The sequence below is a fragment of the Rhipicephalus sanguineus genome, chromosome 7 (assembly GCF_013339695.2).
Source record: "Rhipicephalus sanguineus isolate Rsan-2018 chromosome 7, BIME_Rsan_1.4, whole genome shotgun sequence".
NCBI classification, from domain to species: domain Eukaryota; kingdom Metazoa; phylum Arthropoda; class Arachnida; order Ixodida; family Ixodidae; genus Rhipicephalus; species Rhipicephalus sanguineus.
The window spans coordinates 9,579,291-9,595,046 of NC_051182.1; the positions used below are offsets into that span (position 1 = coordinate 9,579,291).

General features: G+C 47.9%; 1 protein-coding gene across 1 annotated transcript in view; it reads right to left on the reverse strand.

Moving 5' to 3' along the window:
- The window catches only part of LOC119399282 (protein farnesyltransferase/geranylgeranyltransferase type-1 subunit alpha), a 98,513-nt gene extending 83,367 nt beyond the window's left edge, over positions 1 to 15,146 (reverse strand). Inside the window, exon 1 of the mRNA XM_037666099.2 lies at positions 14,793 to 15,146. Coding sequence (XP_037522027.1) covers positions 14,793 to 15,122 — 330 coding nt within the window. The 5' untranslated portion in view covers positions 15,123 to 15,146. The remainder of the gene's footprint in view (positions 1 to 14,792) is intronic.
- Between the last annotated feature and the right edge of the window lie 610 nt (positions 15,147 to 15,756).

Here is a 15,756-nt window from a genome sequence, read left to right on the forward strand (position 1 = left end):
AATGATATATCTTTTTCCTTTTTCCAGTTTGGGAGAGAACGTGAATATGCAGCATGGTCGCCGTCGCAGTTCACGCAGTGTGGAGTTTCATTACTGGTGTCCGAGGCATGGCCTTGGACGCCACATTTTGCGCAGGTAGGTTGATCACGGCAGCTCTGAGAGCCATGGCCAAATCTTTCACACTGAAAACATTGGTGAGGGTTTGGGATGTTTGGTCTGATAAGTGTCTTTGTGTAGCCAGTTTCAATGCTTTGTGGAAGTTCACTAGTGGCAAAGGTCAGTATCAAGTATTTAGTGGGGATTTCCTGACTATTCCTTCTGATGACAATTCGCTTCACATTCGTCACGTTCTGATCCTTCCACCCTCCGAGGAGTTCAGCCTCGGTTAGGTCAAGGAGATCCACGTCTGATACGGCTCCATGTGCAGAGTTCATGGATCTGTGGGGTGTTATAGTTACGGGAATGTCGCCAAAAGTTACGAGGTTCTTCGGTTTCACAAACTGTACCTTGTCACGGAGTTCTAGAAGCAGGTTCCGCTGTTGCATTGCTGGTCTTGCACCATTCCCTGTAGGATCGATGCCAATTCTGTTCTTTCTTCTGACTGCATGCTATTCTGAGGTGGTCCTTCTGCGTTATTCTGAGATGGTCCTTCTGCGACGCAACAGCGGAAGGACTGTGGCGAGTGGTTATGCCTCATCTACTGACAAGGAAAAACACGGCGAGAAAGGAAGGACAGGTTCTCAACTTGAGCCAGACTCAAGTGCCCCAAGCCTACACACAGCTGCTAGCTTTTGGGCCAAAATATTGCATCGAACCAGTGCTGAACAGTGCCGAGAAGGTTGCCACTGCGAGGACTGTATCCAGGCAAGCACCCGACTACGAGAAAGCAAGGTGCGGTGCTGAGTGTGTGGACGTTAGTAAGAATCAAGATGAACTGTAACCGGTCTGTGAATTTATGACTAGGAATGAATTGCATTTAGCTGTTGCCGATAAAGAAGGCTTTCTTGTAATTCTAGATAGAGGGGAGTTTTGTGAAAAGGGTGCTGCAGCGATGCAAAAGAATTTATTACCAGCCTTGGAAGAAAGCAAGAGTGTCGTAAAAAAAGCGCAGGCTCTCCTGAATGATATGAATTTACATGATTTGGCATCTCCGGTGAGGAAGGCAAAAAAACTGGAATTAGAGGTGTTCTGTTCAATCAAGACACACAAGTCTGGTTTTCCGTTTAGGGCTATAGTTTCTGAGAAGGATACCTGGCAAAATGTAGTGTCCTGTTATTTGGAGAAAAACTTGGAAGGCCTCACTTTGAATGATCCTTATCGCCTAAAAAATTCAGTGCAATTGGCAAGGTTATTTCACAATGTAATCCATGCCATAGCTACGCTTGCAGCATTGACATTCAGGATTTGTTTTATTCTATCTCTCATGACAAACTGATGGTGACTGTGAAGGAATGCATAACTACTAAAAATGATGAAATGGAATTTTGCGAAAGATCTCATGTCAACATAGCAGCATTCCTGAAGTTACCGTTCTATGTATACTTTTGTATCATGGGATAATCAGTTACTCATCCAGTGATCTGGAATATGCATAGGGTCATCTGTCACACCTATTCTTAGTGAAATATTTGTGAGTAAATTTGACAGGGGAATTTAGCGGCACATTTCTGGAATTGCTAAATATACCTTCAGGTATGTAGATGACTTCCTGATATTCACACATAACACAGATTCCTCTCGAGAGGTAGTGAATGTTTTAAAGGTGTTTAACCATGGGCCTTATTTTCACTACAGAGCTGCGTAAAAATAACGAGTTGCAGTTCTTGGATTTAAAGTTGGTCCTTCATAGGGAACACATTTGCTGGTGCTCCCACCAAAGAAGTGCTAAGCCAGTGCTAGATTACATGTCCGGGCACTTTAAGTTAGTAAAGAGGGGAATAGTTAAGTCTTGTCTCATGTCTGCTTTGCAAAAATCGTGTGGTCATCTAATAGGTGTAGTGACGCAAAGACGACGAAGAACTGCTTTGGTGGGGAAACGGGGGAACGAAAAAGAAGAAGAATAAAAATCTCCTGTCTCTGTCAGTGTTGGAATGTTACATTGGCGCAGTTGTCGACAGGATTAAGAACGCAACTATGTGGATAAATTTGACTTTATCCCGATGTTCAAGTGACAGGCCATATTTTTCGACGTGCGACTTGGATGAAGAAACATATGAATTGCCTGAAAGTATCACGACTTCCGAACTACGTGAGTTCGTCGCTCAGAAAGCCGGGAAGATGCCGGAGGAGATCGACAACCGACCATCAGTGAAGATGAAACTGAAGTACTCCGAGTTTCAAGAATACATCATGCGGCCGCTTTTGAAAGCGTCGTCAAGGGTTGCGCCAAGCAAAGAAGATTATTCCATTGGCTCATGCCTCATCGAAATGCTCCACCGTCAGCAGCAGCACGCAGAGCGACAGCAGCAGTTCGAGGATAGTCTTCTTGCCGTCATCCAGGCACAACAAAGACCCAACAAGGAGATAGCAAAGCCTGATCCATTTGATAGTGAAAGCACAAGGCCGGACACCTGGATCAAGCTCTACGAACACGCGTGTGAGGACAACTCGTGGCAAGAATCCAGTGATCGCATCAGGAACATGCGTCCATTCCTTACCGAACTGGCTGGAAAGTGGTACGTGCTTCACTACGCTGGACATGAGACAGACACATGGGATGAATGGGAAAGCAGCTTCCTGGCAGCTTTCGACAAAAACCCCGTTGAAAGGTGGGACCAAGCAATTTTTTACAAATTTCTATCAGGAAGGCCCCTAGAGTATTTTTATGAGAAAAGGTGGCTTCTTCAAATGGCAAACCCGGAACTTCCAGAGTCGGCGATAGTTCCGCTCATTATTCACGGCCTTCCTAAGGAACTCCAGAGACAGGCACAAGTGCAATCGCCAAAAACTGTCGAGGAACTTCTAGTTTCTTTCAGGAACCTCTCAATTGATTCGAATTCCCAGAACCCATGTCGGCCAGATTACCATCCCGACAGGGCACCTTAGAGGTCACGTGATCCTGACAATTGGCATGGTCGAAACCGAGTGGTCAATGTAATCTCCGATGCCAGTAACGACCAAGAGCATATGGCTTCTTTGCGTCCAGATGCAGCTGAAACAAAAATGAATAAAAGAGGGTGCACAGTCCCACCTGACGACAAAATTGGAGACTGTTTTTCTAACGGCTCTTAACATTCTGTATATCAAACTAAAGGTAAACGGTGAAGACGTTGATGCTCTCGTAGATAGTGGGGCATCTGTGTCTGTCATAAATGAGGCACTTGTAAAGAGGAAAGAAATTATTCGAGGGAGGTCGGTACAAGTACAAAGTTTTGATGGGACGAGACAAATTTACGATAAATGGGTGAGAACAAGTGTCTCTTTTCAAGGCCAGAATGCTGACATTGACGCTCTCGTAGTAAAAGGGTGTGACTACAAATTTTTACTTTCCCGACCTGATATGAAGACCCTAAAGTTAAACCTTAATTGGAATGATGAAGTGACTGTGGCAAAAGAGACGTGCGCCTCCTTGAGTATCGCAGATTGCCTTATTACATGTGAAGACGACGTCTGCCGCAAGTTCCCCGAACTTGTCTGCTTAAAGGGACACTAAAGGCAAATATTAAGTCGGCGTTGATTGTTGAAATAGCGGTCCAGAAACCTTGTAGTGCTACTTTTACAGCAAGCAAGTGCTTATTTTGAAATAAAATCACATTTTAGTGGTCCGCATCGCGTTAGCGCACTTCAAATCACCCGCCTGAAATCAGACTTTCATACGTCACTGCTGCCGTGCCCAACGTTGCCTGCCTTTAATGCACGGCCGCCGACACTAGTAGCAGCAGAGCGAAAGTAGCGGGACCCACAGCAGCAACAACGGCCATTGAAGCCACCGAAGCTTGCCGCAATCGCCGCAATGAATGTGGATGGAGAACTTGACAACGATACATTGGCTCGCGACACTGGGCTCCAATTCAGCGACTTGAGCCCCGATGAACGCGGTATGCTGCTGAGGGCTCGTAGTACCGGCGTCGTTGCATGCGGCATTTTGTCGAACTTTCTGTCAGAGCGACTTTCACGAGCGCGCAAAACACACGCGGCAGTACGCGATCCCAAAACTACCACTGAGACGCGACCGCGTGAGCGAAGCAGGGCGCTGGGCGAAGCGCAGTTCGGCGAAAAACGGAACCTTTGAACCACGCGCGCCGTTCCCCATGGCAACGCCACAGAGGTTCTTTTTTCCATGAATCAAACGGAAACGAACAAACAGCACTTTATTACGTCTTTCGATGCACGGAAGGTTCTTTTTTATTGCTGCTAGTTTGATTACTAGTGATTTATTGTAGGCAGACTCTCATACGTCATCGGGATCACTTCGAAAATGTCCCACTCGTGGCGCTCATCATGTGATACATTTAGCTTAATTTCTCGGTAAGTAGGGCACTGCTGTTGATAATATTGCCGTTTTAGAAGTTGTCATACATTGAGCTTTCACTCTGACATAAATTGTTATTTGCCTTTAGAGTCCCTTTAAGCAACTATCCACCAGCAAAAACAAAATTTTCAGTTCCTTTCAAGCTGAAAGACGTTGCACCGGTCAGGAGAAAGCCTTACAACATGTCACACGAGAAGAAAATTTGGTTGAAAAGCGAGATCCAAATATGCTAGATGCTGGCATAGTACGAGCAGCGGTGTCTACGTTCGCCTCACCAATTACGCTGGCTCCTAAAGAAGATGGATCTTTGAGACTATGTACAGACTACCGAATTTTGAATCACGAAACGGACCAATTCCCTTTTCCTATGCCAAGAATTAATGGAATAAGTGAGGAAACGGAAGGTTGCAAAGTGTTCTCCACAAGAGATCTTTGCAAAGGATTTTGGCAGGTACCACTCGAAGAGGAATAGAAAATGTACACGGCCTTTGTCACTCCCTTTGACATATACGAGTACAATCGCTTACCTTTCGGGTCGAAGAACAGCGCTGCCTGGTTTCAAAAGATGATGAATGGCGTCTTGAAACCCTTTCTTGGAGTATTTTGCAACGTCTATGTCGACAATATTCTAGTCTATACAAAAGATGAATCGTCTCACGCTGAACATCTGACTGCTGTTTTGATCGCACTGAGCGAAGCTAAACTGAAAGTAAATTTTAAGAAGAGTGAGTTCTTCCCCAAGACAAAAAAAATTACACCATCTCCCGCTAAAGGGGACCATGAGGCGAGGCGAAGCCGGAGCACTTGCACGATCGCGTTTCGTTGGCGTTCATTGGGCATGCTACTGACCTCGGATCGTTATTAACGGTGTTATTAACGATGTAGACGAAGGTGAAACGGTTAACGAAGGTCTTTATTGAGCAGCGTCTAGTACTTGAGGTGTACATTTTGCTTTGATGAGGATGACTTTGTGGTCGCTGAAGTAAACCGTGAGGGGATCTGGGTGCAGTGGGTGGATCTTGAAATTGGTGAAGACGTGATCAATGCATGTGCCGTGAATGGTAGTTTGCTGCACTTCGCTTCGCAGCTTTGTCTTGAGTGGACGCAATTGGGCTGATGCTGATGCGTGCTTGCGTCGGCCCACTCACTGACGGGACTGTTGCTTCCATCACGCTTCATCGGAAGCACCAATGGAGTCAAGTGGAGTCAACCGAAGCAAGCGCTGCACTGAACGCGCGCTGCGCTCTAACCGCTTAGAGGAGGACAGTAGCACAGAGAGTAGCGCATGCGCCGCGAAAGCAAAAGCGAGAACGCAGGAGAAGCGCAAGCAGGCGCTGGTAGTGAAGTGGAAACAGTAAAGCACAGCTGTCGGAGAGAGGGAAGGAGGAGAGGCACGCATGCGTAGTGTGAGTGCGGACTACCACGGCACGTGCGGATTACCACGCCGCCTTACATACCCCCAAGCAAGAGATGCGTCGCATCTAAAATTACATTTCTTGGACGCGTCCTGGATGGATTTACTAAAAGCACTAAGGAAGAATCCGTGGAGCTTTGTAAAAGGCACATGAAGAAGCCAGATAGTGTACACACGCTCAGAGTTTTCCTAGGGCTTGCCGGACACTTCAGAAACTTCATAAAAAATTTTGCGGCCCGAGCGAAACCACTGAACAATTTGTTTCACAAGAACACAGATTTTATATGGACTGTGAGTGTAAATTTACACTCACAGGCTTCCCCTGTGAGTGTAAATGCTGTCCTGTCCGTTTCTTCTAGTCTGTGTTTTTCAGTGCTCTTCAACAAAATTTTCAAACACGAACGTTAACCAACTGGCCCAACTTGCCATGTTGCAGGAATTCAATTCAGCAGTTATGGCGGCCATTCACCATGAAGCCCTACATAGAGATGCTACAAGATTGATGATATTGAAAACATGCAGACACCAGTCGTACACTGCTACTATAACAAAATGCGCATAGACCGAGGTTGGCTATTTGCACAAGGTTAACCCAGGCCACCTACGAAAACAGGGAACTGGAGGGAGTAGGAGACCGGACAGAGAAGAAATAAAATAGGAAACAAGAAGATCAGAGAGAGGGATAGAAAAAGGCGACTGCCGATTTTGTGGGTCTACGTGAAGCCGGGGCTACGTGCTACATGAAGCCGGGGCCAAAGGGGCGTGTCGCCTCTGCCTAGGTGCCTTAAAGGGACACTAAAGAGAAACAATGAATCGGTTTAGATCGATAAATTCTACTCTGAGAACTCTGAAGTTGTTAATTTCTCCATCATAGGTTTATTAATAGAGGAGAAAATCCAGTTCAACGTTTCATTTTTAAAATTTCGCACTGAAATCTCCCCGCATGATGTCACGGATTTCAAAGTTTATTTATCGTATTTTGGTGCCATTGGCTCAAAAAATTACCCCGAACTTTGTTGTACTTCATTTTTACCCATTAAGAACTACGTAGTCCCTAGGAGGCGCTGTCAAAACGTGACGTCACGGCGAATGGTGCGGAAACATCAAGGTGGCGTCGTCACCCATTTTTTGTTTTTACGCGTTTTCTCGTTTACTAAGCGTCTTCTCGCAGCAAGCAAGGTGTTTTTGGTATCGTGAAAGAGCACTTTACTAATATGAGAAAAATCGTTTTGCTCTTTAGTGTCCCCTTAAAGGGCACCTATACCACCCAGAGGTCGAAATTTATTTGTGGTGTGACATTTGTGCACAAGTCTGCAACGAACACGTAGCCAGGAGAATTTTTCGAAATGGTGCCGTAACAGTGGAGTTACAGGCATTTGATGATCGAAACACTGCGATCACTCGTTTCACTCTTTCTATCGCTACACCCTGCTCGTCTCCTTTCCCAAAGCCGCTTTGCTCTCCTCGCCGAGTGCCCCTCTGAATCTCACGCGAAATACCATCATCACTGATGCGCTCTTCGAAAGCAGGCACTTCCGATAGCTGCGACTCCGGCAACTTCGTGCTTCTCCGCTAACTGCTGTTGCTGCCATGCCGGCCAGTGCTCCTATGAATTGTGCCAGTATAGACCCTGCGTTACGTGCACGCCTTCAAAGGATCGCCAACACGATGGACCCGTAAGGTGACACGTGTCACATCTTTTCGTTTTTCCAGTCGGCGCTTTTCTAGCCAAGCACCGCACTCTGATGCGCGAAAGCCTTTGCAAAACACTTTCGGATTAGTCCACGCAGCTTATCAGACCGCTAGACGTGACTGCACTGGTAGCCAGCAAATTGGCAGTTGCGTTACGGGCCGCAGTCGCCGATTCGCAAGCGCGCACACGTCGGCAACACGAGGAAGAACAGCAAGGAGCGCGGGCAGCTGCTTGCAGACTAACCGGAAGTCGTAGGTTCTTGTTTGACCAATCGCAGCATTGCCTGAAGACCGCATCACAAATTCAACATGCTCACGTCACACGCGTCACTAGGGAGGCCGGAAAGGCCCAGAGGGGAGAAGGCATTGTTCCTTGGCACTTGTGGTGCGCCCGCGGCTGAGAGCACTGTCACGTGTGGTATCGTTGATCGTGACGGCATTCAGCACATGATGCGCGTGTTTGCTTGAAATGTTTCAAAAAATATCGGAGGTGGTTTAGGGGCCCTTTAAAGGTCCAATCACCAGGCGTTGGCTGAACCCCCAGAATCCCCTTGTCCCCAGACACGGCAAAGCCACGCACGGCTAGGTGTGGGAAGGGTACAGCCCCCCCCCCGTTGGCTCGGGTCCGTGGTGACACTGCTCTGCTTGTGCAGACGCCCCTGCGGGGCTCAGATTTGTGCCTCAATGCATGCGAGATGGTCAGTGCTGGATCGACCCTCTTGAAAACCACACTGATATGGGTCAAGCAATCTGTTTGATTCCAGAAAATGTATTAGTCGGCGGTTTACCATTTTTTCGAAAAGCTTACAGAGGCAACTTGTCGGAACTACAGGCCTATAACTAGAGACAGACGATAGATCCTTGCCCTGTTTCTGAACAGGAACTACAATATCCTCTTTCCAGGAAGTAGGAATCATGCCGAAAAACCATACGTAAAGGGAAAGCAGAGTTTTCCGTGTTTCGGGAGATGGTGCACCAACATTTCATATACTACCCGGTTGGAGTGTGGGGAGGATTTGCTGCAGCAGTTTAGCGACGCCTGCAGCTCAGCTAAGCAGGAAGGTTGATTGTATTCTTCATCTTTCGTACACTTCCGTTCTGGTTTCTGTGCCTCTATTCTTGCTTTATAGCGTTGGAAAGTTTCAGAGTAGTGCGACGAGCTGAAGACATGCTGAAGTGTGCACCCAAGAGGTTTGCTTGGTCTTCTGAGGTGACACCCAGCACGTTAAGCAAAGGGTGTGCTTCTTGCCCGTGTACCTTATTAACCCTGTGCCAGAGTTTACCTTCACTCTAGACAAAAACTTTTGCCAGCTCTGTCTTCAGGCCTGCCAGCGTGTGCTCCTTCCTTGTGAATTTACATTTTTTTTAATTCTCTAGGTTCTCCGCTGTCCCTGAGCAACCTCCACGCTGTGTTTTGCTTGTTGCGTGTTTTCTTGCATTCATCGTTCCACCAGGGAACACTGTGTTTGGAAGCTGCCTTCGGTAATACATTTAGATGCAGCGTCAATCAGAAGAGCTGTAAAATACTTGACAGCGTCTTCTATTGCTAGGGCAGACATCTCAGCCCACGTCAGGCAAGTAAAAGTTCGGAACCGTTCCCAATCGGCTGACTTGAGCTTCCACAGAGGGGCCTGCAGAAGACGCTTGTTTTGGTTTGGCGCGCTCAGTATTATTGAAAAATGGTCACTTCCATAAGACTTTTTAAAAACATTCCATTTAAAATAGGCTAAAAGCAACGGCAATGAAATGCTAAGATCTATGGCGGGGTACGACTTGTTTGCGAGGCTAAAATACGTGGGCTGCTTCGTATTCGAGAGAGATAACCGAGAGGAAAAAATGACCCGTTCATTAAGACGTCCTCAAGCATCACAACGAGAATCGCCACGCAGAACATTATGTGCATTGAAATCCCCAAGAATCCAATAGGGCTCTGAGAGCTCATCTGTTAATGTTTCTAGTTCACGTTTATGGAGCTGATAACGTGGTGGTAGGTACAGTGAGCAAATGATGATGAGCTTATTTAAAAGAATGGCTCGTATGGCAACTGCCTCAAGGGTTGTTTGAAGCCCTAAATGTGTACATGCAACACTTCTGTCTACCATAATTGCTACGCCACCAGATGACGCCACAGCATCACGGTCCTTTGAGATGGCGTAGTGACGGCGGGAATTAGTATGCTTCGATTTTAGGAATGTCTCCTGTACACACAGCACTTTTCGACGAAGCTAGCGGATGAGTTCCTGTGCATCATCGAGGTTTCGAAGAAGGCCTCTTATGCTCCACTGAATTATTTGTAGCTCCATATTAAACATAAAATGGTGTGTGTACTGTGAGAGAGTGATGAGTGTTCACGTGCATTGCTTTTTCTTTCAGGAAACAGGACTATCGTCTGGCCTCGTGATGGGGTTTCTTGCTTTTTTGGCACGGTCAGAAGAGCTGCGCCGCTCTTTCGACACCAGAGGTGCCGACGTCGTGCCCATTGCCTCCTGGGAGGCACTCGATGCCCACACGCGCGAGCTTGTAGTCCGAGTTTCGGACCTTGCCTGGTGAGACGAGGCCTTGAGACCCAACAACCCTGGAGTCACCGGGCTTTGTTCGCAAGTCGGCGTTGTAGACTGAACTACAGCCGCCTTGGAGGCAGGCGCCACAGCCGATGGCTCACCCTGCACAGGCCGGGCAAGTGGCGGAGGCCGGTGCGACGCTGGCCCCTGACGCGCCGCATCGGCATAGGTCGTTCCATGAAATGGTGAGCATCTCCTCCTGGCTTCCCTGAATTTCAATGACATAACATCTTTTTCCACGCAGCACCAGACCGTGAGTACGCTGGGTGGTCACCACCGCAGTTGACACAGTGAGCTGCATCTTCACAGTTGTGTGTTCTTTCGAAGCGCACAAGTCCTTTACAAACATGGGAGCTGTGGCCGTATCTCTGGCACTTGAAGCATCTACGTAGATTGGGTGTATATGGCTGGACTCTTAGTTTTGCGTATCCTGTTTCTACGGTGTCTGGAAGTTCACTTGACCCGAATGATAATATAACGTGCTTGGCAGGCTTTTCGGTGTTGTCACTCCTCATTTTAATTCTCTGTACCTTGACGATGTTTTGTCGCTTCCAGTCGCCAGGAAGTTTGGAGTCAGCGAGATTCAAAAGATCTTCAAATGAAACGACACTACGGATGGTGTTGATGGATCGGTGTGGAGTGATTGTGACAGGAATGTTTCTGAAGGACTTAAGTTTGGGAAGATTTTCGTATTGTTTGCGGTCTCGCAGTTGGAGCAGCAGATTGCCACTGGCCATGTTAGATGAGTTTTATCCTGGTCCTAGCTAGCGAGACAGGGTTTTTGCTATCGAAAACAGGAATATTGTTCTTGCTTTTTTATCTGAATCTACTCTGTGGATGACGTGGTATTAAGGGAATGGCTCATGGGCCTTTGCAAAGATATTCACTGCTGCTTTGGTCCACACACTTTTCAGGGCAAGATCTGGTTTTGGAAAAGATGCGGTCAACATAGCACGTGCATTTTCTTCGGCAGCAGTGCCAGCCACCCACCACCGAGACCAACAAGGGGACGTGGCAGCAAATGCTGTACAAATCCTGCCAACACCAGCTGTACACCACCACTATAACCAGATATGGTTTACCTAAGGTTGGATAGCCACACCAGGTTAACCCTTGCCACCAAGAAAGTTGGAAGTAAACAGAAGAGAGGACAGGAACGATTTAAAGTGAGAGATAGGAAAAGGCGACTTTCCCCTGGGTGGGCCAGGCCCTACGGGGTGCCACTGTTTGGGTTTAGTTTTCTTCATAGCTACAGATTACTGGGGACGAGAGTGCTCCATTGCACCACTAACGGAGATCGCCAAACTCCCTTTGTGAAACGCTTTGTTTGACTCCCTCGGTGTAAGGGAGTCTCCCTTGGGACGAGGTAGTTAAATGGAGTTTGCGGCTGCCCGTGTTCAAAACACCAGTGCTAAAGCAGCAGTGCAGGAAAGGTCGCCTAAACAGAATTTGAATATGGCAACTAACTGCAACACTTTTGAGTAGCGGTCGTGCCTCTGTGTTCTCTGCTGTCCAAGTAAGTGAAAAATCCTGCAACGTTATCGTCACTGTGATGGCACAAAAGCACTGGCTCTCCTTTCCACTGGAAATTTTTCTGCCAATGGCTTTCCTGCTGCAAAGCTCAACCTAGCTGCTTGGCTCGTTCAAACCAGAAAAGGATCCACAAATGTTCCCTCCTTTTCTAGACACCTTCTGGATGCAAAAATCAAGTGGGCATAACTGTAGAACGACAACCTGGAATTCTTTAACTAGCTCACCAGAATTAGTCAGGCAGACAGTTCCTAGGCATAACATCACAAAATGTGCTAGTACATTACAAAAAAGACCTCTAGTATCATGACGAGCAAAGCAGAAAAGGAGAAATTCCGGTTGCAACTCAAGTTCCCTGCTTGCCAAGATGCAGTGCTTGCATAGTCGCCCATTTTTCATCAAAAGTCTCCTTTGCAATGAGAGAAATGCTCGACATTTTAAAACAAGCCCGACATTGAAATGGCCAAACACACAAATAAAATTTTAAATTCTCTTATAAGGTGACAACTGCGACAGAACAGGCATGACATTGTTGTCCAAATGAGCTAACCTCGCCTTTACGTGCAGGTTTTTTTTTGGAACTCTGCCGATTTCGTCACCTGGCTTCTTCAATGTGAGCAGAGGCCTGTCTGTGCATTCAGCTTCTACGTTGTAGACACATGCGTGTGATCCCATGGAAACATCATTTTTTCTGGCTTACAACGAGCAAGCGCCACCGTTGGATTCATTCAAGCATCTGGCCTGGCAACCAGCTTTGTCAACTGATGCCAGGGGGGGGGGGGGGGGGGGGGGAGGCATTGCTTAATGGGACACTAAAGGCAAATGTTAAGTTGACGTTGATCGTTGAAATAGCCTTCCAGAAAACTCGCAGTGCTTGTTTTGTGCCAAGGAAATGTTCATTTGTAATCAAAATCTCGTTTTAGTGGCCCGCACAGCAACAGCGCACTTCAAATCGCGTGCTTGAAAAGGCCTCCCAACGTAGCATTTGCCTCGCCCAATGCTGCCCGCCTTTACTGCCCGGTAGCCTACGCTGTGGTCTCTGCTCTGAAGGGCACAACGTCACGTGGACACGGCATTCTGTCAGAGTTCCTGTTAAAGTGACTTCCACAAGCGTGCAAGGCACACGCAGCAGTACGCAATAACGAAACTACCACTGAGAAGCGAGCGGAGTGCAGCCCTGCGAAAACGGAACTTTTGTTCAAACCGCGCCGTTCTCCACTGTAATGGCAAGTTCTTGTTTCCATGAATCAAACAGAAACGCACAAGCAGCATTTTGTTACGTCTTGCAATACTCGGAATGTTCTTATTTTATCATAAGTTGACTCACTCAGACTCAGGGCCGTGATTCTGAGTGAGTCCGGGTGAGTAATATTTTGGTGAGCTTGAGTCGGAGCAAGTCCAGTTGAGGAAAATTTTAGTGAGTATGAGTCCGAGTGAGTCCAGTCAAGGAGACTGTTGGTGAGTCTGAGCCTGGGTGAGCCCTAAGCACAAGATATATTTTTTGAGTGAGTCTGAGTTAGCTCCACCATTTTTTGTCAATCTATGGACCTATCTACTCATCTTCAGCATTAATATCAGCCTTATATCGGCTTACGTTGATACGTAAGTCCATTCAGACATATCCAGACGCATAGGCAGAAATATTTTTCGGCGGGGGGGGGGGGCACCTCCTTGATCTGAAGTGGGTGTGTCATTTTGTGCTCTGTATGACATGGCAAAAAAAAATTTTCGGAGGGGGGGCATGGGACCGGCGTGCCACCCCCTGGCCACTGTATCTAACCACACTAGCGTTCATGCACCAACTCAATATATTTTTATCGATCAGAGGCGTGATGTATGGGGTGGGGGAGCCATGACATCCCTCCGCAAACTCTTTCATGGTAAGTTCTTGATAAAAATGCCCTCACTGGATTCAAAGCACTGATTATTCGTACTTGAAGGTGGAAGATCAAAAAGAATACTATGGAGCACTGATTATGTGAGATATTGGCATTAAAGAGCGTTGAAACGCATTATTGAAAAAGCAGATTTTACGCTAACAGACTCGTGAGTCGACTCACTCAGGCTCAGGTCAAGCCGTGAGTCTGAATGAGTCCGGTCGAAAAAAGTTTCGCGAGTCTGAGTTCGAGTGAGTCCAGTTGAGGAAACTTTTGGCGAGTGCAAGAGAGCCCTCATGGCAAAATACACTTTTTGAGTGAGTCTGAGTGAGCTCCAATTTTTTTGCCGACCTATGCTCGGGACTCTTGACCTCATCGGGCTCGTTCCAAAACTGGTGGCGCATGTCGTGTCCTACATTTACCTTAATTTCTCGATTAGTAGAGCACTGCTACTGATAATACTGATGTTCTCAAACACTGACCTTTCATTCCGACATAAACTGTTATTTGCCTTTAGTGTCCCTTTAAGCATCCCTTCGACAGACTGCTGCTTGGGTGGGACATGGCTGCCGACATGAGCCTCCTTCACCTTTTCATGCAGGTTAGTTATCGTAACCCTGTGAGTTGTTACCGATTGTTCCAATCGATGTTTGATAGCGGTGTCATGCCCCAACTGCCCATTTGAGTGCTGGCATGATTTTACCTCTCGCGTCGTTGATGTAGTGCAGTGCTTACTTGGGCCGGTTTGTACAGAGAAAACGAAAAAGAGCCCGAAGCACAGGTCCATCTCCGTCCTGTGCTTCGTGCTGTTTTTGTTGTCTTTCATGTACTGCTCTCCCCAGAGATGTGGACCCGAACACTGGCCCTGGTTCGGCTACCAGAGATAAAAGTGGTAGTCTTTATGACAGTGCTCGCAGACTAGAGCAGGCTGAGGCGCGTTCTGTCGCTGAAGAAGTAAAGAAACAAGCGAACATCCTCAGCGTCGTGGCAAATAAACAAAGGGCACGCATATTCGGCTCTGGCGTACGCATTGTGCTGGCCTCGTGTCAAGAATGATCGCAAGTGTGGCATTTCGCATACTAGGCGGCATGTCACCGTCAGCGCTCTCGCTGTTTCGCCGTATACAGCTTTTGGTATAAAATTAATCAAGCACAAAAATGGCACACCCGCGAAACCAAAACACGCGCCGTAGGTGTTTTGTGCCGTCACTGCGCTCAAGCCGAGCACTTTTCGAGTAGGCTCTGTACCTGATAGTTCTTGGGGTTTTCTTCGATGACGGCGTGGATATAGCTCAGCTCGGAGGCCAGGTCGACAGCCAGGTCCTTGAGCAGGAGTCGGCGATAGTGCCACACCGTGTAGTTGGACGGGTTCACCGAGGCGGCGTCCGTGACCAGTTCCAGGGCCCGCTCGCTGCGCTCGTTCGAGCGCAACACGGCGCGGAAGTAGTCGAACACATCGAGGAACTGCTCCGAGTACGCTATGCGCACCACCGGACGCTCACCGTCGTCTTGGGCCACAGGCGTCACGTCTTTCCATTCGGGCCGCTCCCGGTACAGCACCCACTTGTCGTCCGCCATCGCCGCCAACCACGTGACCCAGGGCGCGGGTTTTTTCAAGTGCACATTGGGACGGAGAAAGATGCCAAGAGCAGATTAGAGTTATTGTATGTGCTACCAGCAGAGTTGCGCCACTAGAGTTTTAGTGCTGGGGACCCCAAACCACCTGCGTACGCACGCTCTTGCGTTCCTTTGTACTCCCTGCCGCATCCACGGAGAATACAAAAGAGCGCAAGGGCCCGCGCGCCCCCAAGCCCGCGGGAACCCAGCAATAAAATTCTCTATTGTTTTCCGGACGCCGCTCGCTCTGCCTTGGTGATGGGAGCCTTCATACACACACGCCTCCCGCCCGGTTTTAGGGTGGTGGGTGAAACCATAGAGTTTCCTACAATACTATGGGTGAAACCTCCTTGGTGGTGACCAAGGAGGTTTAAATAAAACTTGCTGGAGTGGAGGCCGCCTATACTTATCAATGAGCCGCAGTGAAGCCGCGCCGCGCGCGCGGCGGCCATCTTGCCATAGGCAAGAAACGGGAGCCAAAGCGCGCCCGCCGCGCTGACCGCGTCTTTCCGCCGTGGTTTTTAATGGTTATAATGGCGAACATTAAGGGAGAAGTTGTCAAGAATAAGAAGCCAAATCGCAGATAAGAATGCGG